Below are 25,862 nucleotides of genomic sequence, written 5' to 3' on the forward strand. Positions count from 1 at the left end.
ATTAGTGTAATTATAAAAATTATTTTTAAAATATTAATTAATTAATTTTAATATTATATAAACTAATGCTATCGGAATAATTGATATTACTTTTTCTTAACGTAAAAATTTATTGTATAATTAAAAAATTATTTTATAATAAATATAATATTAAAAATATAAGTTAAGATGTTATTTTTTAAAATTAAATTATTATCTAATTAGAAGTTAATACGATATTAAAATATAATTAATATGCTATTTTTTAAGATAAAATTAGTATTATTATCTGATTAGGAAACTAATTATTAGTAATATAATATTAAAGTATAATTGATATGTTATTTTTCAGAGTTGGAGTCAGTATTTAATTATGAATGTACATTATTAATCAATAAATTAATAAAAATTTATAAAATTACACATAAACTTGAATTTCATGTGTCAAAATAAATAAATGTACATATCAAAATAAAAATTTTATGTGTTAAAAATTAAACACACGTGTCAAAAATAATTTAGGTAGCATAAATTAATTTATTATTTCTTACAATTCTTTTTTATAAATTTCATGGCCATTCACCATATTTAGTGAAATATCTTGAATCTATTTTTTTAAAAAAAGATGAAAGATAACATATTTAACAAAACCTACTAAAGGTTAATTCTATTTTTATTTTAATAAATAATTTAAATGTATAGTTATACATACATATAAAGTTTTTTAAATAAAAAAAGTTGTGAGTAAATATAACTATATGAATTATCAACTTCTTTCGTTGGCTTTTTTTCATGATATATCTTACATATTAAATAAGGTTAACATAATGCAATCAAATTTATTTTGCCCTTTCTTTCACATGTTATGTGATTTATAATTAATTTGCATTATTCTTTATTTTTTAATGGAATTATCATTTTCAAAAAAAAAAAGAAAAGAAAATGTTATTAGTCATTGATAATCAAGAATTTGCCTTTGCTTGAAAAGGTGGAAAATACCTCAACAGATTCACATGTTTCTTTAAAAGCCATACTTAAGGTTGGCATTTCTTTTCCATCTTTATAATAATTTTTAATATAGAATCTATGAATTATTTTTCTACATATTTTCCATTTATGATCCAAGTTTTCTCTATCTTTCTCGAGATTAATTAGTATGCATTTTTGTTACTCTTTTTTCTTTATTTTATTTTTTCTGAACAATCTTTTAGAAAGAAATGATTATTTTGGTTGTTTCACATTGAAACTTAAGCATATGATACAAATATCACAACTGTCCAAAGAATGGTCAACATTATAAACTTCCACATAATTTGACTAAGACGACTGAGCATTCCTTAGATTTTCATATTCATAATCATAATATTTATTGCTGTCCGGTCCAAAATCATTCTTTGACTTTTTATTTTATTTTTATTTTTTATAAATATTTTATAGAGCTTGCAGTATTATAATATAAATATTTCCTAAAGTTGCTTAAGCCTTAAACAATAGAACAAAACACCTGCTTTGCTTTGCCTTATTTTAAGGCGACATCTTGTAATTTATTAAGCATTTCTTTCATCACAAAATTAGCAAAGAAAATCACTGATTTTAATTTAATAAAAAACCTTAGGTGTTGACCGCACGGGTGGAAGGACTCGCAGTGGGGTCTTCTTCTTCTTCTTCTTCTTCTTCTTCTTGAGTCGTCGATGTGCTTTTATGTTAATAAAAGTTTAGGCAAACCTAATTGCAGGGTCGCAATTTATGATTAAAATATAAGAAACAGAGTAATTAGAATCTTTTAACAGCCAAAAGTCTGTATATTACTAAACATGCTTCCAGATAATTGGGCTTTTCTCAAATTCTGTAGGGACGTTTTGTTGTTAGAATTTCCAACATATTATTATAATTAACACTTGCTTGTTCTATATTGAAATGATTCCTTTCTACAAACTGAGCCTTATAATTAATATTCCCAGTATTTTTCAATGCTTATTGGTTCTATCAACAATGCCAAAAGTTGATATGCTGGACTTCGAAAATGATGCAATATTATTTCTCTGAGTTTGACCAAAATCGGCTATCAGAAAATTTGGGAATACAATATCAATATAAATATTAGGGAAAATAAGATTTTACAATAATTAAACATGAAGAAATGGATATTCTTTTATTTTGAATTGTGCCCCAGCATTTTGGCGTAATAAATAGAATTATTTATTTAAAATTGTGATTATTTTGCATGTGGTTTTTATCTTGCAATTTAAGCTCAGTATGCTGCACTTTTATAATTAACCAAGTAATGCAGATTTTGAACATGATCAACTTTTATAGTTGACGTATAGATGCCATTAGATTTAATAGCGTAGATCTAGAAAAATATTTAAATTTGGCTTGTGCAATTATTATGAAATTTGGCTCGAGTAATTATATGTATATTAGTAATTAAATCAAATTCAAATGGGTACAATTTAAATATAATAAATTGGGTTATATATTTTATTAATAAATATTTAATATAGAAATAATAATTATTAAAAAATATATGTAAAAGTGTAATTTGAATTTAAGAATCGAATATTTTGATTCAAATCAATTAAGCATTTATTAAATTTTTTTGCTAATAATTATTATCCCTTTATATATATTTGTTTTTTATGAAGATTTGGACCCTTAGTTTGAAATAAATGATTTCTCTTAATGTATTTAATATTTGAAGACGCAAGCGGACTAATCTTTTAAGGAATTACGTCAAACTCTTCCATTTTTGGAGACAAAATAGACAACTCGTAATGAGGTATAAAACAAAAGCAAATAAAAACAATTAAAAGGAGAAAAAAAAAAAAAGCTTAATTTTGGGAAAAGGGAAAAGGAAATCGCACGATATAAATAGGAAAAATAAAACAAGAGAAGCTGTTAAAACGTAAGCATCCGGTAATAGAAATCGTACGGGAGATTATAGAAAGACACGTGTCGGTCAAAATGATGAAAACAGAAGAAAAGGCTTCTGTCATTGCCTCCTATTCACTGCACACGGATTGGACAAGGGCCAAACGGCGCGGTTGACGTTTTCACCGACTGTTATTGATTTTACACATTTCGGTTTTCTTTTTGTCATAAAAACATAAAATTCTTTTTTCTGTTATAATTACAGTTTAAACAATTAATTTTTGTTATGGAGATAGGGAGGCGTTACTTTCTTTTGAAGGGAACGGCGTATGGGTCTCTCAATTAGTATGAGATCATATTTACCCGGCCGTTACGGTTCGTAGTCACCGCCTCATACGTGGCCTTCTCACATTCGATTGGCTTGTGCTGCTGCATTGAATGTCGAATTCTTTTTATTTTAATTTTTCTTAATTGGGCAGCTACTATTTATATATAATGACTGTATCGACCACCCCTCTTATTCAATTTTTGATCTTTGTATTAAACCCTTTCCTTCTAATCATCTATCATTCTGTCCTTTACTTGTATGCATATTGAATGACACTTCTATCCCTAATTAAGATTTGCTTGTGCTCCATATTCTTGAGCAATTTGTAGCCAATGTTCCTATCAGTTTATTTTACCTAAATGCTCAACAAGGGATGTATGTTTTACATTTGAATAATCATTTTAAATTTTATAATTATACTTTATATATATATTTAGAATTAATTTAGAGGATAAGATTTTTACGAGTAACGCAACACTACTTCGAAAGGTTTAATGCAGCTATATACTCACTCAAGATTTGAATTGGAGACCTTAATTAAACTATAATAGACCATTATTGTTTCATCTAAACACTTTTAGATAATTCTAGAACTATTTTAATCATTCAATATTGAGTATAATATATTATCAAGGAAATTCTTAATTAACTTTTAACTTGTGTACAGGATATGTACATTGCTAATTATGTTTAATTTGCAGGTACTTGTCCTCTTCATATCTTTCAACTTTTTTCACAATATTTTATGTGTCCACAATTTATTAATACTTGATTTTTAGACTTTAATTAAATTTTGATATATGTATTTGTTTATAATCTCACCAAATTTATAATTAGATCATCAAAGAGATATAGGAACTGCTTTATCGACATAAAAATTTTAAAACAAGAAAAAGCTGTCATTCCATGATGTTGTAAAAAGAGATTATCCTTTTCCGCAGTTGTATAGTCCAGCCTGCATATATACTTTCTAATAGATCCAGTAGAAAACCATATAATTAAATGGATGACTGAGATATACCCATATCATATTTTCTTGTTGGGTATTAACTAGTGAATTTCTAATTGGCATTCTTGATAACTAGTTCATCAGCCAATGGAGATACAACAGAAAATTATCATAATTCATTACAAAGATAAAATTGTCATTTTCATTCTTGTCATGATCAAGACCATATATATATATATATATGATCAATTTCCTCATCAAGAATTCAACCATATATAAGCACATCACACCAACTTGTAATAACCCCAAAAGGGATTGGTTACTTAGAGGTCTTTTGCTAAGTTGAGTTCCGGGTTTGTTGATATTAAATATGCAGCCTTTCCATTTTGAGAATAACCTAACATAATAGCCAGTTCACTAATTGACAGGAATGATAAGATTACAGAAACATCCAACTTCCCTAAGCTTTCATGTATTCATTTTTTAACCCTAAACCATGTCTTATAGTACATAATATATTATTCCTCACATTGATAACGCATCAATTAATCAGGTTTAATAGAAAGAAAGGTAACATTTAGTAAAGGGTTACTAAATATGCTAATACAATACATTAAGAAAAGTAATAAACCTGTGGGCATTTATGTCATTCTCAAAACCCAGCGGGTTTATTTTGGCTGTATTGTAATACAAAGGAGGAAAGGGAACGAAAGAGAAGGAAAAAAAAAAAAAAAAGGAAGAAAAGAAAGAAAAAAGCAGAGTCATTTTCAACATTTTTGAGAGAGAGTTGGCGTCTTTTGCCCTCTACGCAGCTTAAACCACGCAGTGGTAATATATAGACAGACCCATCGACACGTTTCGACTTGTAATAAAAATCCAATAATTTCTTTTAATTGCAATTTGCAAGCTAGATTCAGAAAATGGCATAAAAAGCAAAGTTGTGTACAAAGATATACATCACGCAAATTTATATATAACCATAGTGAAAGACAGAAAACTTTGTGCTAGCAAAAGAGAGAAAGAAAGAAAAGAAAAGAAAAAAAAAAAAAAAGAGACAAGAAAGAGAGAGCAAGAATTTTGTTAGAAAAAATCACGAGAAGAAGGAAAGATAAATGAAATAAAAACAAAGGGCAGTTGAGAATATAGCTAGGCTTATGCTTATCGCATGTTTGCTTCACGCAAGCAGCTAAATGTGGGAAGGGTTTGCTCTATCGCGTGGCTTTAAAGACTTCATCTAGCGTTTTAAATCCTCCATTAAAATAAACAACCCAATATACCAGAAACCAACACCTACCAACCAAACCCTAGTTTCTTCTTCTCCTTCTCAAGTATATACCCCTCAACTTACAAACCCTAATCATGTGATACCATTTCTTGGGTTTTCTTTTGTTTATTTCTTTCCAAAAAAAAAAAAAACAGAAAGAAAATTCAGGAAATGAGTGCATCAGCAAATCCTAGCTGTAGCGGTGGCAGTGGCGGAGTCGGTGGTGGTGGGAGCAGTAGTAGTGGTGGACCATGTGGCGCGTGCAAATTCTTGAGGAGGAAGTGTGTGCCAGGATGTATATTTGCTCCTTATTTTGACTCAGAGCAAGGTGCTGCCCATTTCGCAGCGGTGCATAAGGTTTTTGGTGCAAGTAATGTTTCTAAACTTCTTTTACATATTCCAGTCCATAAACGGCTCGATGCCGTGGTCACAATTTGCTACGAAGCTCAAGCACGTCTAAGAGATCCAGTCTATGGCTGTGTTGCTCACATCTTTGCTCTTCAACAGCAGGTTTGTTTATGCTATTTAATTAATTCATTATCAACAACATTTCTGTGTTTTGTTCTTTTGCAATTCATAGTAATACATAGAAAGACAAGTTGCTTCGTTTTGTTTTGTTCCACTATAATTCTTTTTCCCTTTTTTGAAAACTTTGTTAAGTACTGTTTTTAGTAACTAATTGTTACTACACACTATGAATCTTGGAAATTGACTCTTCTTTAATCAAATTCATCAACTTGACGAATCTGATACGTATATCTCCAAAGAATCAAGTTAACTTAGATAGATTAGACATAGAGCTGTATCATCAGAAAGCAAACTGGGTTTATTGTTTTCTGTGCTGTACTAGTTTAGGTGTAATTTTTGTGCTTTACTGAAATCAAGAACGAACGTTTCTCTTGATTAGTATTAGAAAAAAAAGAATGATACATAAGACTCGGCGGTTACTAGAATGGTATGGCCTATGGTTTGTCTTTTTTCTTTTTCCCTGTGCAAATGGTGAGATTTTTGCAGTTATTAAGGAGATGGTCGGTTTCTTCTTGTTCTTGGAAGAAAAGGGCTTTTGGTCAGGTCATGATCAGTGGATTCATTCAGAGGCAGCAGTAGTAGCAGTAGTAGGTTTTATAAGGGGTAGTACTGTAAAATTATACACGTGTGAAAGTAATTAAAGTACTAAAATACTCTTTGCTTCCATAAAATGATAACACAGGGTGTTTCTCCTTCTTTTGATCTTCTAATAAAGAAAACAAAAAAAAGAAAAATTGATATATATAATATATATATACACAAAAAGAAAAATTGATATATATAATATATATATACACATGTTTTCTATTCCTTCTCCTTTCTAGTCTGGCATAACACATACTTCTGTTTACCGGGATCTTGTCACTTGTCAGCCTAAATCTACCTTTTAGAGTTGGGTTGGGTGCACCTCTTTTGCTTCTTTTTTTTTTCAGATTAATTTTTTTCGTCACACGGCTCAATGGCCTTTTTGCACAATGGTATATATAGTACTTCAACAGTTCAACTGGGAATGTTTTATGGACTTCTATTTTACTCTTAGTAAATATAAAATAATTATAATACATATTATTTTTTGGTTTAAAATACTCAAAATGCTTATCTTTTATTTAATAATTTATTCTCACTCGCATGATAACATTTGAACTGGAATAATAGTTTTTCTTAATGAATGTTATTAATTAATTTTCCATTCGTTTTCAGAATAATTATTGATAAATGAAAGTGAATGAGTTGATTAATTAAAAATGTAATTGAGTTACGTGAGAATAATTCAAATGTGTTATTAGTACGTGCAAATTTTGATTAGTCACTCTTTCAGTCATTTGTCAAAACAGAACATTTAAAATAAATCATTTTCGAGAAACATCCATTTTCAAAACCACCCTTCTTTTTCTCCACATTCCAATGACAATAATGTAGATCGAGAATTATATTATATGTTCAATTTACTATCTGTCTATCTTTCATTCCCTTGTCAAATGAAATCTTTATTTGTTCGCAACTCCACGTTCTAATGCACATAGTTCAAGCATCCTTTTAGTACACATCAAGACAAAGAAGCCTTCAACTTGTCCCAAATTCTTCAGCTTTACATACTATCATCATTTTTAATTATTATTATTATTATTGATTCCTTTGTGTTTATTGGCATAAATTGGTCTGAGTACTTGTGAGAAGTCTGTTTCGAGTTGCCTTCACTTATCTTTTTGTAGAAAACACTCAAAAACTCCACATTTCGATTTATGGGTATTATAATAATGACATTAATACAACAAGATAAGCATCATTTTCTTTTATTTTTATTTTTAAAAAAATGATAATTTGGGGTAACACTAGCGATCTAGTCAGCTAAGAAATCTTAATTATGTTAATTTGTTTTTTACACTTTTAATTTATTGAAAATAATTGTTATGCAGGTAGTGAATTTACAGGCAGAGCTCTCATACTTGCAAGCCCACCTAGCAACATTAGAGCTACCATCACCGCCTCCGCCGCCACCCCCGCAAAGTTTAGTTCCCCCACCTCCCCTCTCAATAGCTGACCTCCCATCAGCCTCTTCCGTGCCTGCTACTTATGATTTATCGTCACTTTTTGATCCCATGACACAACCTTCGCCCTCATGGGCCATGCAGCAGCGGCAAATGGATCCTCGTCAGTTTGGAGGAGGCAGCAGCCTTGGATCATCTTCAGCAACCATCGGTGGTTGTGGTGGTGGAGATCTTCATTCGTTGGCACGTGAACTCCTTCATAGACATGCATCTCCGCCGCGAGGTTCTGTGCCATGCAGTGGTACTCTATCATCACCTTCTATTTCTAAATGAGAGACTGACCTTATTATTAACACAGGTTCTTGCCGCAGAATTTGTACTAATTGGATATTGCTAGAGCCAGAGAGCTTAATTCTTCACGCAATTTTTAATACTGGGCAAGTAGTTTGATATTTGGTCGTCCCTATTCCTTGTTCTATGCGCCTTCGTTTATATTCTTTTCACAAAGTTCCATTGGAATTCATGCATACTGCTCAATTAAAGCTTGCAGACTTGCATTTATTCTGTTTAAGTTTCAAATAAACATATATAATTACCCTGTAAAACTTATATGAATTCAGTATTGCAAACATGAAAAGTGTCTTGCAAATTCTTATTTTTAGCACCAAGCAACCCCAGTTATTTTATACGTAAGTTCCACTAGCAGCAGATATAGCTTGACCTTATGTGTATTATGAGTTATGTATTACAACGCATCACCTAAGCTATTAGCACAAAACCGTAGATTAATTATTCAAATTATGGTTGCAAATTTAAACATAAAACAGCACGATACCATTGAAGGAATTTCCACAAAATTTACCCAAAAAGGAGCATTTGTAGTAAGTTAAGTACATCCCGGAATCATTCTCTTTGATTTCTAATTTGCTCTAACTAGCATTTCGGTGTTTAATGGCAACAAAATATGGTTGAAATGATATTCTTTTTTTCTTAATGATAATTTCAATTAAAGCAAAATTTAGATATAAATGCTTCTTCCTAATTTCAGGCTTTTGATGCAAGGAATTTCACACTATTTATTTATTAAATTTTGTTAAAAAGAGAACTCCTTTAGTGATTAAGAAAGAATTACATCATAATCAATAACTGAAACTAGAAAAGGGGAGTATATATCCACTTAATTAAACTCAAACGCCCAACACAGTAACACCATGTGTAAGTGTAAGTGTAAGAGATGAGCAGCTCTATTGATTTACACGAGAAACTGATAAAATCAGACGTGGTAGAAGCTAAAAGACTTTATACCTACAGTGAGCATTCCTAATGCTGACAGGTTAGGTTCCTGCAGGGGGGAGAAGCAATTTCGCAACTGCCTATGAGTCAGTTTTCTGCTTAAACACACGTTTGATAACCTTTTCTGTTTCGCCCATACAGTAGCTTATTGCCTCGGACATAATAATAAGCCTTCTAGAAGTGTGACAAATTTGCTTTAGCGGCGTATGTAAGCTCCATCTTGATCGATGGTTTATGGTGGCCAATCAACAGGTTTTGGTTTTTAAAATGAACATTCTGTGTCTAGTAAGTTTCTATTAATAGCTCACTTCTGTTTTATTATCTTCCTTTCTTTTTCTTTAATGGTAGATACATTTACATTTGTTTTACGTTTGAAATGAATATGGACTGACCAATTAAATTAAATTAAAGATTTTGCCTCACTAATTCAGCCTAGTTTAACAAGTACAGTAGGTATATTGATGTTAGGTTTTTAGTCCCATAATTTTTTCTTTTTTATCGACTAATTCTCAATAGGCCACTCACTCACGTGATTCGTCTCATAAATTATTACTTAACTATAATTCACCACATCATTAAAAAGGACACGTCTAATAAAATAATAATATTTCATCTCATTTTTACACATCAATTTTCACTTTAAAATAAAATATATTGAAAAATCAATAAAACGGCTATTTTTAGAAATAAAAAAGATATGAAAAAAATAAGATAAAATGACATCATTTGATTGGATGAATCTTATAATAACATTTGTAGATAGTTTATGTACTAATTTCTGTGTTAAAAAGAGAAAATTACGGTATGGTTGATAAAAAATAAAATATTATATTTTACACGGCACAGGTGATTTTTCTTACAATAACAATTACTACAACTTTCATTTCTTTTGGTAGTTCAATGTTGAAGTTTCTATAATGACAGTTATTCATAGCATTTAAATTCTGGACGATCTTCAAAATGGCTGAAAAAGGATTAGTGACGAATTTTTTAAACGTTAGATGTCAAAGTATACTATCCCCATAAAGGAAACAGATAAAAGCGCTGATGCTAATATGTCTGTCCTTAACAATTTACCAATGGAATAAGCAAGCCGTCGCCAATTGTATCTCTTCACTTGATAGTTCGTCGCTGATTTAGTAGTTAGTTGTCTATTATAGTAACGGATAAGCAATGAATTTTTTTATTTTTATTTTTTTCCATCACTAAACTAATTTTCACTTTTCAAAAATAAAAATAATCCGTTTATATACATTTTTAATTTATAAAAGTAAAAATTACAGAGAATGGAGGGAGTGAGAAGGTTAGGAGCTTCACATAGAAGCTAATCCTAAATAGCTTGATCAAACCAAACACTGTTTGAGCATGGTCATATCAAAAAAAAGAAAATTACAAAATCAAAGCCCTAACCTCAAAATTATCTACTGTAAATAAATATGAGATTTCACATCAATTGACCAAACAAAAGAAAAGAAAAAGAACTCACCTGTTAATACAATGGCGGCAGGAGTTGATGGAAAATAAGATAAAAAGAAAGTAGATTAAAGTGGTTTTCTTTTGTATGCTCTGTGTGTTTGTTAGCGTCCTAAACAATCGCTTACAAAAACCACAGATAGCTAATGATGGTTAGGAAGTGATCTCATTCAAAAACAAGAAACCCCAGCTACCGTAATGATGACAAAATAATCTACCATTCGATATTCTTGGCCACATATATACAGGAGGAGAACTGACACTAATAACGGGTGCAACAAAGATCTGGAGATGATTTTATTTTTCAGAAATCCGGCAGCTGGCTTCCTTTGAAACATATTCTTTCAAGACCAGCTCAACTTCTTTCACCACTCCCAATCTTCTAAACCACTTGGCTAGTATTTCTGAAGCTTCTTTTCCAACCATGATCCCCTCATTCTCCAAAACGAGCAGTAAGCTCAGGGCCTCGCTGAGGTTGTTTTCCTTCTCATAGGCAGCCAATACCAAGGCTAAACATTTATCATTAGCTTGAATACCAGCCTTCCTCATATTCTCAAATGCAACAAGTGCCTTACGACTTTGTCCTGCCACTAGGTAAGCATTTATAAGGAGTCCACACACCTTGACATCTGGAGGAATAGCTGCAAACTGAATTGCATCAAACACTCTCTGAGCTCCATCAGCATCACCAACCATGGAATATGCTCTTAACAATGCCTTGTAAACTTCAGTTCCTGCATAAATTTCTTGGGCGTCCATTTCTCTAAGTAAAACCTCTCCTTTATCAGGCATTCCAGCTCTGATGTAGGCCATGATCATTGAACCATATGCTCTTTTATCCAATGGGTGGGCAAGCAGCTTGAGCTCTTCAAAAGTTTCTTCAGCCTGATTAAAATTCCCAGCCTTGCTGTACATGTCAATCATGGTAGTTAAGGTTACCTGATCGACTACGAACCCTCTTTTCTTCATATCTAAGAGAGTGGTTTCAGCATCTTGAAGCTGGGTTTGCTTCCCATAACAATAAATGACTTTTGTGTAGTCACGAACATTGGCCTCAAAAGATTCTTCAACCAGGGCATGTTTGGCCACCTAACAAACACGCAAGAAATTTTGAGTTCAGTCACCATTATTAGATCTGCCTGCACATAGAACAAGAAATAGTTTTTCTCCTACTACTCCCAAACTATGTCAATGTCGGACATTAAAAAAATGCTTGATGTGTTGGAAACTTCTAGTTTTAATAATAATTCTATTGGCATCCCACGGCTTATGTCCAGCATAAAAGCAAGCAGAAAGGAAGAAAGGAAGACAAACAAGTTAAGATTATATGGTCTTCTGCTCCAATTTCTTTTTTTTTTTGGATAAATGTAGTCTATTAGTAAAGCACAGATTGGACATCAGCAATAAGAGAACTCATTTTCATTACATGCCGCCCTTGCAGCATTAACAATCATAGTATGAAGGCATTTCTGGAAAGATAAAAGATACTGAAGATAATAAAAGAAGTACTGATGCATTGACCACAAAAGGTCATTTAGACCCTCTGATCCATTTAAAGACAAGGCCGGCCATGGAATACAATATACAAAACAAAGAGTCACTATTGAATTTGTGACATTGGCATGCGCATTTTTTTTCTGTTCATTCAGATTTGTCAAAAATTTGATAAGAAATTAACTAGCCAGCAATTAAATCAGACAAGTGACAAAAAATTATATCCCCAACTAACTGATTTACCCTAAAGGCAATAAGTAAAATTAAAATAGCCATTACAGTACATCAAAAAATTTGCTATACAGCAAAGTTTCATTCATGCCCAGTACTCAATATAGGCGTGCATTAAATCAACAATGGCTTTGATTTAATAGGAAAAACATACCTCAAGATAAAGAGGATGCTCCATATTCTTCAATTGTTTAAGGACCGAAAGCCAATCAGTTCTCCTAGGCTTCATAATCCTAACCCAAGAACTCAACAAATCTGATAGACTAGCATTCTGCAGTAGATAAGAAGAACAAATTATCTGCGTCACAAGTGCCTTACATCTATTAGTCATCTTTGGTGGGAGTTCAGATATAGCCTGTTGTTGTGATTTTGTAATATTAGGGCCAATCTCAGCCCACTTAAACCTTGGCTTATCTTGTTTTACTTCTACTGTTCCGCTTTCGTCTACATTAGCTGTAGCTAATACAGGTAGTTGAATCTGGGATTTACAAATACCAAAAATTACAGCTTTTGTGGATAACAAACTACTCATAACTGGAACATAATTGGGTTTTGTGGTTTCTCTGTATGGTGGGCAAAGGGAAAGTGGGGGAATGTTTCGGGCACAAATTGCCATAACCAGAACAGAAAGGAACTATAAGATTCACAAAACTGGTAATGGTAGTTAAAGTGCAATCGGATTGGACAGAGATAAAAATGTGTCAGATTATAACAAACTGTGAAAAAATAATTAAGTTCGTGTAAGGTATGGAAATTAGAGAAACTTAAGAAAGTAGCAGTGGAACTATTGAAACACCAACAATCTGAGCCAGAAAGGGTACCTGGTTAACAAGAATACATGTGAATGGAATTGAATTCAAAGGGAAATACGCGTACATGAAAAAAAAAAAAAAAAAGGAGGAAGGAGGGAGAGGCGATTCCATTCTGATTGAAATGAAAGGCAGCGGATGACAAAGGTTGTACTAAGATTAGACGGTTTATTTCGCCTCGGGGTGGATTCAGATCACAACATGTTAAGCTTACAAAATCCTACAGTCATCCGTTGTAGTCTAGTCGGTTAGGATATTCGGCTCTCACCCGAAAGACCCGGGTTCGATTCCCGGCAACGGAATTTTAATGTTTTGCCGCCATAATTTCTCGATTTTTTTCATGTTTTCTAGCGCCGGGAATCTGTTGTATTCTGGTCGGTTAGGATTTTCGGCTCTCCCCCGAAAGACCCGGGTTTCGATTCCGGCGATGGAAATGATTTTAGCTTTTTTTTTTTCTTTTTTTTCAGAATAAATGTTTTTAACCACTTCTAAATTCTAATATTCCAATGGACCTCCAAATGGTAATGGGCTGATTTGATTTTCGTTTTTCTATAACTTTTCTTTTGGACTAATTTTCTTTTTAAATGTTTTTAACTTCCTCCAAATGGTAATGGATTTATCTGATTTTTATTTTCTTTCAGAATAATTTTTTTTAACTTCTTCTAGGATTGATTTAATTTTTATTTATTATTATTAGAGATTGAATTTTGATTAAATAGGAGTTAAATGAATGATGGTATTAGAATCTAATAAATATAATTGGACTTAGTTCTAATTAATACCAAAATGACTAAAACTAATCTATACAATGAGTTAAATTTTTAAATTTACAAATTATTTGTGCTTTTTATTTTTTAAAACTGTGGAATCTCGAATACTCTCTTCTTCAAGTGTATTTGAGATTTGACTTTAACGTTAAATTATCACTTGAAAATTGAAATATTTTTTCTGAAATTTAAAATTAAATTGAAAAACAGAGGCATCACCGGACTGCTGCTAAAAATAGACATCCAATCGAAAAGCCAGAAATTAAAAACTTGAACCAAATATGGGCTCTCAACCATAAGACCCGAATTTGATTCCCTGCAACGGAAATTTTTTTAACTTTTTTCTTCTTTTCACAATAAATGTCTTTTGACTTCTTCTAAATTCTAATATTTTAATGGACCTCCAAATGGTAATGGACTGATTTGATTTTCCTTTTTCTATAACTTTTCTTTTAGACTAATTTTTTTTTAATGTTTTAAACTTCCTCCAAATGGGAATGAACTTGTTTGATTTTTTTTTTCATAATAATTTCTTTTAACTTCTTCTAAATTCTAATGGATTGGTTAAATTTTTATTTATTATTATTAGAGATTGAATTTTGATTAAATGGAAGTTAAATGAGGGAGGATATTAGAGCCTAACAAATAGAATTAGGTTAATGTCTAACCAATACTAAAATGATCATAACTAGCTAAATGATTGGTTGAATTTTTAACTTTATAAATTGTTTATATTTTTTATTTTTTAAAATGTGGGATCTCAAATACTCCCTTTAAGTGTAATTGAGATTTAACTTTGACCCTCAATTATCACTTGAAATTAAAATATTTTTTCTGAAATTTGAGATTGAATTGAAAGATAGCGACAACACCGGTTCGCCGCTAAAACTAGACTCCAATCGGAAAGCTAAAAAATTAAAAACTTGAACCAAACCTAGCTCAAACACCATACTAGAAACTGAATTTTGATTAAATGAAAGTATTAAAGTCTAACAAATAAAATTGGACTTAGATCAAACTAATATCAAAATAACTAGAATTAGTTACATAGTTATTGAACTTTCACCCTTATAAATTATTTATATTTCTTATTTTTTAAAATATAGAATTTCTAACAATTATTTATTTTTATTGATTTGCTATTAATGGCGATTTGTATAAAGCATCTCCAATGGTGCTTTTTATTTTAAAGAGTATAATTTTTATAATAAAAATATTTTAAAAAACTATTCATACATAAAAAGTAAAATATTTTATTTAAATCTAATAAACTCTTTATATTTTATTATTTATTTTCATACATATTAATATTTTTAATTTATTTTTTCTTTTTAACTTTTATCAATAAAAAAATAATATTGATTAAATCAAATGCATAAAATATTATAATGCATTTATTAAACATAAAGTAGAGAATTAAATTTATTTTTTCATATATAGAGAGCCAATTTGACTCTCTATTTTATATATAAATAATAAATAATGTATTAAAATATTATTTTATAATATAACTTTTTAAAATAAAAAATTTAATATATGTAAAGAGTGCATTAGAGATATTTCAAATAATAAGCGTTTTTAACAAATATTATTAATTATTAGCATAGGTGAGAATATTTTTTAAATATTTAAGAAATTTGAAATGTCACATTCAATATACAAATAAAAATTTATTTAGTTAAAAAAAAAACATACTTTCAAAACACTATATGACATCATGATTGAAAACTTTTCATTTTCAATAATAAATGCTATGCTATTAGTACTTAGACTAGACTTCTAAGTGTTTGTCTAATGAGAATATATATATATATATATATATATATATAGTGTTCAGAAATACAATATAAATATAAGAGTGGAGCAGTGAGAATTAAAATCATAATATATGAAGAAGATTTACGTATTCTCAAAAATAAATTTATAATTTATTTAGGATATTTATTTTGTAAAATATAAAATAAATAACTTTCTAATTAATTTAAGATCAATGACTTTAAAATTTGAGCAGTGAGAATTAAAATCAAAGAACTTTATTATTTAAATTTTACTGATAAAAATAATATTATTTAAAAGAAAGACTATACTCCATCTTGTTTGGTCATATATTTAAACAGAAAATACCAAATAAATTTTATAGATCATCACATCCATAATTTAGCTGCCTGCTTGAGCAACGATTTTGGTGGCAACATTACTAAACAGTATCAGTTAGTAATCAAAATGGCGAACCAAAGCCTCAATTTTTTGGAAGCAACATGGGAAGCTTATAAACGCCACATCTTTATCTAGTAACCACTCTACTGCATAATCTAATCAAAGCTATTGCTATACTTTAAAATTACCGAACTACCCCAAACCTTAACCTCATAATTACCGTCTTAACAGCCGTTTAAAGAATCATAACCTCCTCTTATGTTGAAAGGGCATTTCCGTCATATAAGGTTCAAACTTGGACTTTCATGACAAAACAAAAATTAAAAAAATCAAAACCCGATCTAAATCTCGAACCCTTCACTTCTCCCATCTTCATTTCCTTTCGACTCTTTATTTCTCACTTCATGCTCTACGATTTGATTTGAATTTTGTGTGTTTTTCTTTTTTAATGCGATCATATTCAAAGATAGCAAACGAGGTCTAACATTTCGTATCCATTTTCAGATCTGAGTCAGCCGGCGAGTCACGAGCTAATCCTGACTCGGGAATGGCTTCTTCGGAAGCCGATTCCCGCTTAAACCAAGTGGTAGCCCCTGCCCTAGAAAAAATCATAAAAAATGCATCCTGGCGTAAACACTCTAAACTCGCTCATGAATGCAAATCCGTACTCGAGAAACTCACTTCTCCACAGAAGCAGCACTCACCAGATTCCGACCCTGACGCATCGATCCCTGGCCCACTCCACGACGGCGGGCCCATCGAATACTCTCTCGCCGAATCTGAATCAGTTCTCAGTCCTCTAATCAACGCTTGCGGAACCGGCTTTCTCAAGATCGTTGATCCCGCTGTTGATTGTATCCAGAAATTAATCGCTCACGGTTACTTACGTGGCGAGGCGGACCCCACCGGAGGCAGCCCCGAGGCGCAGTTATTATCAAAATTAATCGAATCCGTTTGTAAATGTTACGATATTGGCGATGATGCAATTGAGCTATCGGTTCTTAAAACGCTATTATCAGCGGTTACATCGATATCCTTAAGAATACACAGTGATTGCTTGTTGCAAATTGTAAGGACTTGTTATGATATATATTTAGGAAGCAAAAATGTAGTGAATCAAACGACGGCAAAAGCATCGTTGATCCAAATGCTGGTGATTGTTTTTAGGAGAATGGAGGCTGATTCATCAACGGTTCCGATTCAACCGATTGTAGTAGCTGAATTAATGGAACCAGTTGAGAAATCAGATGCAGATGGTTCAATGACAATGTTTGTTCAAGGTTTTATAACTAAAATTATGCAAGATATTGATGTAGTTTTGAGTACGGGTGGCACGCCGAGTAAGGTCTCAGTAGGAGCGCACGATGGGGCTTTTGAAACTACTGCAACAGTTGAGACTACTAATCCAGCTGATTTGTTGGATTCAACAGATAAGGATATGTTGGATGCTAAGTATTGGGAGATTAGCATGTATAAGACTGCTTTAGAGGGAAGAAAAGGGGAGTTGGCTGATGGAGAAGTGGAGAGAGATGATGATTTAGAGGTTCAGATTGGCAATAAATTGCGAAGAGATGCATTTTTAGTGTTTAGAGCTCTTTGTAAGTTGTCTATGAAAACGCCTCCTAAAGAGGCATCCGCAGATCCTCAGTTGATGAGAGGGAAGATAGTGGCTCTAGAGTTGTTGAAGATTTTGTTGGAGAATGCCGGGGCTGTTTTTAGAACTAGTGACAGGTATCTTATTTTATTTGTTTCTGTCTCTTTCTTTTTTATAATGCTTATGTGCATTTTGCTATTTATTAATATTTACGTTTTGTTTCCGTCTCTTAAATTCCTTTATTTTAATTATGATGCTTGATTATACTTGGACACTTTCTATTTCTTATGACTATTGTAAGCTTTTAATTTATTTCTGATGTATACACACTATTGGTAAAATTTTATAGGTTTAGTTTATCTAGCAGGCTTTCATCGCGCATCCTATTTGTGACATTAAGTTTTAGGGTTTGGATCCCAACTTAGGTAACCAAGATAGAGCATGCTTTATTAAAAGCTTTGTTAAATTACATTACTCAATCCCTGAGGTATTAAGTAGGCTGAAAGTCACTTGTAGTTTCTACTTTAGGATGGAAAGCTGTAGCAGATGGATGAAAAAGCAGAATTTATGGAGTTTTAACTATTGTGTGTTATGGTATGGAAGCAATGATATGTAGCTGTTTATCCTTCTTGGTGGAATCAGTTTGTCTTTTGGCATTACCTGGCAGATTCAATATAAGGTTTCATATTTTTAAGAAGATTTAATCTATCTTGCCAGTAATGTTAAATTGCTGTGAGTTGTTTTTTTATTTTTGGCTTTTCTTTTAAGCAAGTACCATTCTTTTAATCTTAATTGGCTTTTTCATAAAATTGATGTTATTCATATTGCTTTCATAGCTTATGCATTTCTATGTAATCATGATGTCTAATTATTTTCCAGAAGAGTTTCTAATTTGTCGGATATCCTTGCTTTCAAACAGGTTCTTAGGTGCTATTAAGCAATACTTATGTTTGTCATTGTTGAAGAACAGCGCTTCTAGTCTTATGATTGTATTCCAACTCTCCTGCTCCATTTTCATAAGTCTAGTTTCAAGGTTTAGAGCTGGACTGAAAGCAGAGATTGGAGTATTTTTTCCCATGATTGTTCTCAGAGTTTTAGAAAATGTTGCTCAACCTAACTTTCAACAGAAGATGATAGTGCTTCGGTTTTTAGAAAAGCTGTGTGTTGATTCTCAGATATTGGTGGACATCTTCATTAACTATGATTGTGATGTCAATTCATCAAATATATTTGAGAGGTATGTTCTGTGCATTTCTGTAGAGTTGAGATACCTTAATGGAAATTATCAAGGCACTGAGAGTATAGTTTCTAAATTGGTCCTCAAATTTCAGAATGGTCAATGGACTTCTTAAAACTGCTCAAGGTGTCCCCCCTGGTACAACCACTACACTTTTGCCACCACAGGAGGCGACCATGAAACTTGAAGCTATGAAGTGCTTGGTGGCCATTTTGAAATCAATGGGAGACTGGATGAACAAACAGTTACGCATTCCAGATGTCCATTCTACCAAGAAACTTGATGTAGCGGACAACATTCCTGAACCTGGATGTCTTGCCATGGCAAATGGGAATGGGGATGAGCCGGTTGAAGGATCAGATTCTCATTCTGAAGCCTCCACTGAAGCTTCTGATGTTTCAACTATCGAGCAACGCCGTGCTTATAAGCTGGAACTTCAGGTAGGTAATTAGGGAATGATTTGTTACCCAAGCCAATTTATTTTATTTGCATTTATATGCCGGGAGCCATAGAATCTAATTTAAGATTTCTGGCAGGAAGGTATATCTCTTTTTAACCGGAAACCTAAAAAGGGCATTGAATTTCTTATCAATGCAAATAAAGTGGGAAATTCACCAGAGGAGATAGCAGCTTTTCTTAAAAATGCGTCTGGTTTGAACAAGACCCTTATTGGTGATTATCTAGGAGAAAGGGAGGACTTATCACTGAAAGTAATGCATGCCTATGTAGATTCTTTTGACTTTCAAGGCATGGAGTTTGATGAGGCTATCAGGGTCTTCCTACAGGGCTTCAGGTTACCTGGTGAGGCACAGAAGATTGATCGCATCATGGAAAAGTTTGCGGAGCGTTACTGCAAATGCAATCCGAAAGTTTTTACTAGTGCTGACACGGCCTATGTGCTTGCTTACTCTGTGATCATGCTCAACACTGATGCTCACAATCCCATGGTGAAAAACAAGGTGTGATCAAGTTTTTTTTATATATATATATATAGTTAGATTTTTCAGATAGCATGGTTAGTAAATTTCCTTTATCCCTACCTTAAAATAATGCCAGATGTCAGCTGATGATTTTATAAGGAACAATCGCGGCATTGATGATGGTAAAGATCTACCTGAAGAGTATTTGAGGTCTTTGTTTGAACGCATATCAAGAAATGAGATCAAAATGAAAGAAGATGATTTAGCTCTCCAGCAAAAACAATCTATGAACTCGAACAAAATTTTGGGCTTGGATGGTATTCTGAACATTGTGATTCGCAAACGGGGTGAGGATAGGATGGAAACCAGTGAAGATCTTATTAAGCATATGCAAGAACAATTTAAGGAAAAAGCTCGCAAATCTGAGTAAGGACTGCTTTCTTTTTCTTGAGTCTCCATCTTTTCTTTATCAGAATATTTTTATTTAGCAGCCACATGTTAGTAGCCCCACTATATCATAGAAATCTAGAATAGTTTCTAGTGGACTGTCTAATTGTATTGTAATATTTTTTTGACTAATTATGCTGCTTGGTTGAATTTTGTTTGGAGCTTTATGAACAAAAAATACAATTTCTGATGCTCTCTTATACTCCTGACAGTTGTGAAAGTAAAAAACGTAGGCAGTATTTTGCTTGTTTGAATTGTACTTTAGATCATGCTCTTTTGAAGTCTGTCGTTCTTTTGATTTGAGGAACTATGTTGTAGTTCTCATTGATCTATTCAAACCTGGTGGTTTGTAGGTCAGTTTATTATGCAGCAACAGATGTGGTGATACTTCGCTTCATGATTGAGGTATGCTGGGCTCCAATGTTGGCTGCATTCAGTGTGCCTCTTGACCAAAGCGATGATGAAGTGGTATTAGCTTTGTGTCTTGAAGGTTTCCGTTGTGCCATCCATGTTACTGCTGTAATGTCAATGAAGACTCATAGAGATGCTTTTGTTACCTCCTTAGCAAAGTTTACTTCCCTCCACTCTCCTGCTGATATCAAGCAGAAGAACATCGATGCTATTAAGGTCCGTATTCATTTAATAGATGCCATAAAAAATTGTGATAAAGTAGAAGAATGTATTAGTAATCTACTTCTCTTAGTTTGTGACTTTAGAGATTGTGTTATGCCTTTTCTTATAAGAGTATGAAGTTGTCCTTATCATATGTTTCTCACATTTCTATATCATTTAGAAATGTGTATTACATTTGTTTCAATGTGAAATTGAATGTAAATTGCTACTCAGCTATACACACAAGATTATGTCAATTGTTTCATCAATTTTTTTTTTCTTTCGACTCGGGAGACTTCCTGTGCATGTTAAAGACTGAAGTAAGCTTACAAGGATTTATTATTTTGATCTCAAAGTAAATGGTCTGGCAATAATAAGAAAATATTTGGATATTAGTTTCATAGATAGAGGAGTATGGCTTGAGACCCCTTTAGGGATTTTTCACCATTTAAGACATTTTCTATGGATGGGAGAAAAATCTTGTATGGTGGAACTAGTCTTGCTTGCCAAATTCCTTTTCACTAAAAAGAACTTCAGTTAATAGCTATGGCTGACGAAAACGCATTGAAAGCTAAATGAACACTAGGTCATAGTGCGGTTAATTAACAAGGCTCTGTGTATAGTTTCAAGTCATATGGTTCAATCATTTTCTGACATATGCTTGTGCACACACTGTGTGGCCTGTTTCTATGTCGTAAATAGTAGTTATTGCAGTAAATGCTCTGTGCTTGTGACCTGGATTCCCTGAAACTTATCCACCAGTTGTGGTTACCCGTTGATTTAATGTTTTCCATTGTTAACAGGCAATAGTTACAATTGCCGATGAGGATGGGAATTATTTGCAAGAGGCTTGGGAGCATATTTTGACATGTGTCTCACGCTTTGAACATCTGCATCTATTGGGCGAGGGTGCTCCTCCAGATGCTACGTTTTTTGCTTTTCCTCAAAATGAGTCAGACAAGTCAAAACAAAGTAAATCAACTATCCTCCCCGTTTTGAAAAAAAAGGGACCTGGGAGGATGCAGTATGCAGCTGCTGCTGTGATGAGAGGTTCATATGATAGTGCTGGTATTGGAGGTGGTGCTTCTGGGGCAGTCACATCTGAACAAATGAACAATTTGGTCTCTAATTTAAACATGTTGGAACAAGTTGGGAGCTCTGAAATGAACCGCATATTCACACGTAGCCAAAAACTGAACAGTGAGGCAATAATTGACTTTGTTAAGGCTCTTTGCAAGGTCTCTATGGAGGAATTGCGATCTGCATCTGATCCACGCGTGTTTAGCCTTACGAAGATTGTTGAGATTGCGTATGAATCATCCTACTTTTTTTTCCTCTTTTCTTTGTACTCAAGATTTATAGCTATTTAACTGCTGATATTGTGTCAATGAACTTGATTAAATTTCTTATGATAGGCACTATAACATGAACCGCATCAGGCTCGTGTGGTCAAGCATCTGGCATGTGCTCTCTGATTTCTTTGTAAACATTGGCTGTTCTGAAAACCTTTCAATTGCAATTTTTGCCATGGATTCTTTACGCCAATTATCAATGAAATTCTTAGAGCGAGAGGAATTGGCTAATTATAATTTTCAGAATGAGTTCATGAAACCTTTTGTCATCGTTATGCGTAAGAGCAGTGCTGTTGAAATCAGAGAATTGATCATCAGATGTGTTTCGCAAATGGTTTTATCTCGTGTTAACAATGTTAAGTCAGGGTGGAAGAGCATGTTCATGGTATTGAAATCTGATACTTTTCAACTTTTGTAAACGCAATTTAATATATTGTATAGCTGAAAGTATTGATTTGATTTGCAAGTTATTTCACTTCTTACAATTAATATGACTTCTGTTACTATGTTCTTTCAGGTCTTTACTACAGCAGCTTATGATGACCATAAAAATATTGTGCTCTTGGCCTTTGAAATAATGGAGAAGATTATTCGAGACTACTTCCCATATATCACTGAGACTGAAACAACCACATTTACAGATTGTGTAAATTGCCTAATTGCATTCACCAATAGTCGATTCAACAAAGACATAAGCCTCAATGCTATAGCTTTTCTTCGGTTCTGTGCTACAAAACTTGCAGAAGGAGATTTGGGGTCATCATCAAGGAATAAGGATAAGGAAGCCACTGGAAAAATTCCTCCATCTTCACCTCAAGCTGGAAAGGAAGGAAAACATGATAATGGGGAGATCGGTGATAAAGAAGATCATCTTTATTTCTGGTTTCCTTTGTTGGCAGGTCAGGAAACTGCATAAGTTGTAGGTTTTTATGTCACAAAGCATTTGGTATTTTCTAAAATTGTGGAATCTGATTGCTTGCATTCTCACTGACTTTCTTCATGTTCAAATAAGACTTATTTTAGTTCAAATATCTATGATTTGTTTATGCAGGTTTATCAGAACTGAGCTTTGATCCTAGACCTGAAATCAGGAAGAGTGCCTTACAAGTGTTGTTTGATACTTTGCGCAACCATGGCCACCTCTTTTCTCTACCTCTATGGGAACGAGTCTTCGAGTCTGTCCTGTTTCCAATTTTTGACTATGTACGGCATGCTATCGATCCTACTGGGGGTGACTCTCCCGGGCAGGGTATAGATAGTGATGATGCTGGTGAACTGGATCAAGATGCATGGCTTTATGAAACATGCACATTGGCCCTCCAACTGGTTGTGGATCTCTTTGTAAAATTCTATAGCACTGTTAATCCACTTTTGAGGAAGGTTCTGATGCTTCTGGTTAGCTTTATTAGGCGCCCACACCAAAGCCTTGCAGGCATTGGTATTGCTGCATTTGTCCGTTTGATGAGCAATGCTGGTGATCTGTTTTCAGAGGAGAAATGGCTGGAAGTGGTTTTGTCCTTAAAGGAGGCAGCCAATGCAACACTTCCTGATTTTTCTTATATTGCTACTGGAGTGTCCACAGTAGGAAGCCACAAAGCTATCATCGGACAAAATAATGGAGAGTCTACTGGATCTGGCACGCCTGATGATGATCCAGAGAGACTGATGACCCGTCGTCTCTATATTTCTTTATCTGATGCAAAATGCAGAGCTGCTGTTCAACTTTTGTTGATTCAGGTAATTTTTTTATATTTTATTTCAGTGCAGTGAAAGCTTTGAACACTTGCACATACACACGCACCTGCCTATCTATTGAATTTTGTCTCTGTAGGTATTTTGTCAGCCTTATTTGAGTATTCCTATGCTTGCTATGTATATATCTTCCTACATGATTTACACCATTTGGACTCTGGGTTATGAGTTGGCTTTGGGTGTTGATTTGGTCAGAAAAAGATGTTTCATTAAATGATGTATGAAGTCATTCATTATTGTTAAAACTGAAGATGATGCTGAACGACACTGTTCATCAACAATTTCTTGATGCAAATGCTCTCTCAATAAAAGAAAGCGGCACATTCTAATTTATTGAGTTGCTGAAGTAATCTTGGATTAAGTTATTCAGTTTATTGTTACAAGGACAAGTCAAGGTTACTGTTGAACCACAAATAATTTTGATCATGAATCTTATTGAGGTTACTCTGTGACCATAGAAAATGTTAAGAGTTCAATAAATTCTAAAACACTGTTTTGATCAGTTCCTTTGAACTGATTAATTAGCAGAATTGAATTTTGTGATATCCCCTTTTTGTGTACTCAAGCGTGAGCAAGTTCTCATTCTATTTGGCAGGCAGTGATGGAAATATACAACATGTATCGGCCTCATCTTTCAGCAAAAAATACCTTAGTCCTTTTTGATGCTTTACATGATGTAGCATCTCATGCTCACAAGATCAATACTGATACCACGTTGCGCGCAAGGCTACAAGAGTTTGGCTCCATGACTCAAATGCAAGATCCCCCACTATTACGTTTGGAGAACGAGTCTTATCAAATTTGCCTCACATTCTTGCAAAATCTTACACTGGACAGGCCTCCAGGTTTTGATGAGGTTGAAGTGGAATCTTATCTTGTCAACCTTTGCGGCGAGGTGTTAGAATTTTATATTGAAACTTCCCGTTCTGGACAGATATCTCAATTGTCTTCCAGTGCACAATCCCAATGGCTAATTCCTGTAGGCTCTGGCAAACGGAGGGAATTGGCTGCACGAGCACCTCTTATAGTTGCAACTCTCCAGGCTATCTGCAGTTTGGGAGATGCTTCATTTGAAAAGAACTTGAGTCATTTCTTCCCCCTTCTTTCAGGCTTGATAAGCTGTGAACACGGATCAAATGAGGTTCAAGTAGCTCTCAGTGATATGCTCAGCTCAACAGTGGGTCCTGTTTTGCTCAGGTCTTGTTGACCTTGGTGAGATCACGCCGCATTTTCTGATGTGTCATATTCAATCAAATTCTTAGTTTCAATTTTTCTTTTTTTTTTGGTTTTTTAATTATAATTGTCACTGGGGATAGAGATCCATAGTGTATGAAGAGTTAGCAATGGTTTTGGATTGGCTAGTGCTTCTGAACTTTCATGTAGTTAATTCGGAAGCTCCTTTGTTCGGAGTTGATAGATATTATTAGGAGTTTTGTTGTATGCTAGTCAAGTATATTGTTTTTGCCCTCCCTCTTTCCAATAGACAGGTTTCAGAACGATAATTTCCTGTAAAAAAAAAAAAAAAGGTGCTTATTCGAAATGAACTGCTAGCGGCTCTTTTCTTTTGTGATTAGCAATGGCCTAATCTTACTGTGGGCTTATACATATAGTCAAAGTATGTACCTTATATACATAATCATGCGCATCATTCTTGCATATGCGGCCTGAATTCTGATTGACGAGGGAGATATTTTGTAATGTGAATTTTAGTTTAAAGTCTTCTCTTTTTCTCATTACACGAATTCCAGTGTCAGAGAATGAGTGCACTATAGTGACTGCCAATCAGAGAGCATACAATCTTGATGCTAGGGTTAAAT

At 33.2% G+C, this 25,862-nt stretch overlaps 3 protein-coding genes and 1 non-coding gene across 5 annotated transcripts; 3 read left to right on the forward strand and 1 right to left on the reverse strand.

The window, feature by feature from the left end:
• Positions 1 to 5,104: 5,104 nt before the first annotated feature.
• On the forward strand, positions 5,105 to 8,575 carry LOC8270648 (LOB domain-containing protein 18). The gene is made up of 2 exons (XM_002511684.4): positions 5,105 to 5,901; positions 7,836 to 8,575. Exons 1-2 carry the CDS (start codon positions 5,563 to 5,565, stop codon positions 8,238 to 8,240), a joined length of 744 nt encoding a protein of 247 aa, XP_002511730.1. The 5' UTR covers positions 5,105 to 5,562; the 3' UTR covers positions 8,241 to 8,575.
• Positions 8,576 to 10,572: 1,997 nt separating this feature from the next.
• On the reverse strand, positions 10,573 to 13,935 carry LOC8270649 (pentatricopeptide repeat-containing protein At1g01970). Of its 2 annotated transcripts, XM_048380034.1 has the most exons (3): positions 13,220 to 13,935; positions 12,553 to 12,669; positions 10,573 to 11,762 (listed from the first exon to the last, which is right to left on the reverse strand). In XM_048380034.1, the coding sequence occupies exons 1-3, from the start codon at positions 13,319 to 13,321 to the stop codon at positions 10,971 to 10,973; spliced, it is 1,011 nt and encodes a 336-aa protein (XP_048235991.1). In that variant the 5' UTR covers positions 13,322 to 13,935; the 3' UTR covers positions 10,573 to 10,970. The 2 variants fall into 2 exon arrangements, with proteins under 2 accessions (XP_048235991.1, XP_002511731.3); XM_002511685.4 differs by having other exon boundaries at positions 12,553 to 13,935.
• TRNAE-CUC lies at positions 13,437 to 13,509 on the forward strand. The gene has a single exon. It is a non-coding gene; the product is annotated as a tRNA-Glu (tRNA).
• Positions 13,936 to 16,330: 2,395 nt separating the features above from the next.
• LOC8289168 (brefeldin A-inhibited guanine nucleotide-exchange protein 2) lies at positions 16,331 to 25,618 on the forward strand. The gene is made up of 11 exons (XM_002511686.4): positions 16,331 to 17,862; positions 18,645 to 18,962; positions 19,057 to 19,402; positions 19,499 to 19,921; positions 20,019 to 20,308; positions 20,683 to 20,956; positions 21,745 to 22,250; positions 22,357 to 22,678; positions 22,811 to 23,192; positions 23,345 to 24,030; positions 24,641 to 25,618. The coding sequence occupies exons 1-11, from the start codon at positions 16,679 to 16,681 to the stop codon at positions 25,250 to 25,252; spliced, it is 5,343 nt and encodes a 1,780-aa protein (XP_002511732.2). The 5' UTR covers positions 16,331 to 16,678; the 3' UTR covers positions 25,253 to 25,618.
• The last annotated feature ends 244 nt before the right edge of the window (positions 25,619 to 25,862 follow it).

Source organism: Ricinus communis, chromosome 1 (assembly GCF_019578655.1).
Source record: "Ricinus communis isolate WT05 ecotype wild-type chromosome 1, ASM1957865v1, whole genome shotgun sequence".
Taxonomy (NCBI): domain Eukaryota; kingdom Viridiplantae; phylum Streptophyta; class Magnoliopsida; order Malpighiales; family Euphorbiaceae; genus Ricinus; species Ricinus communis.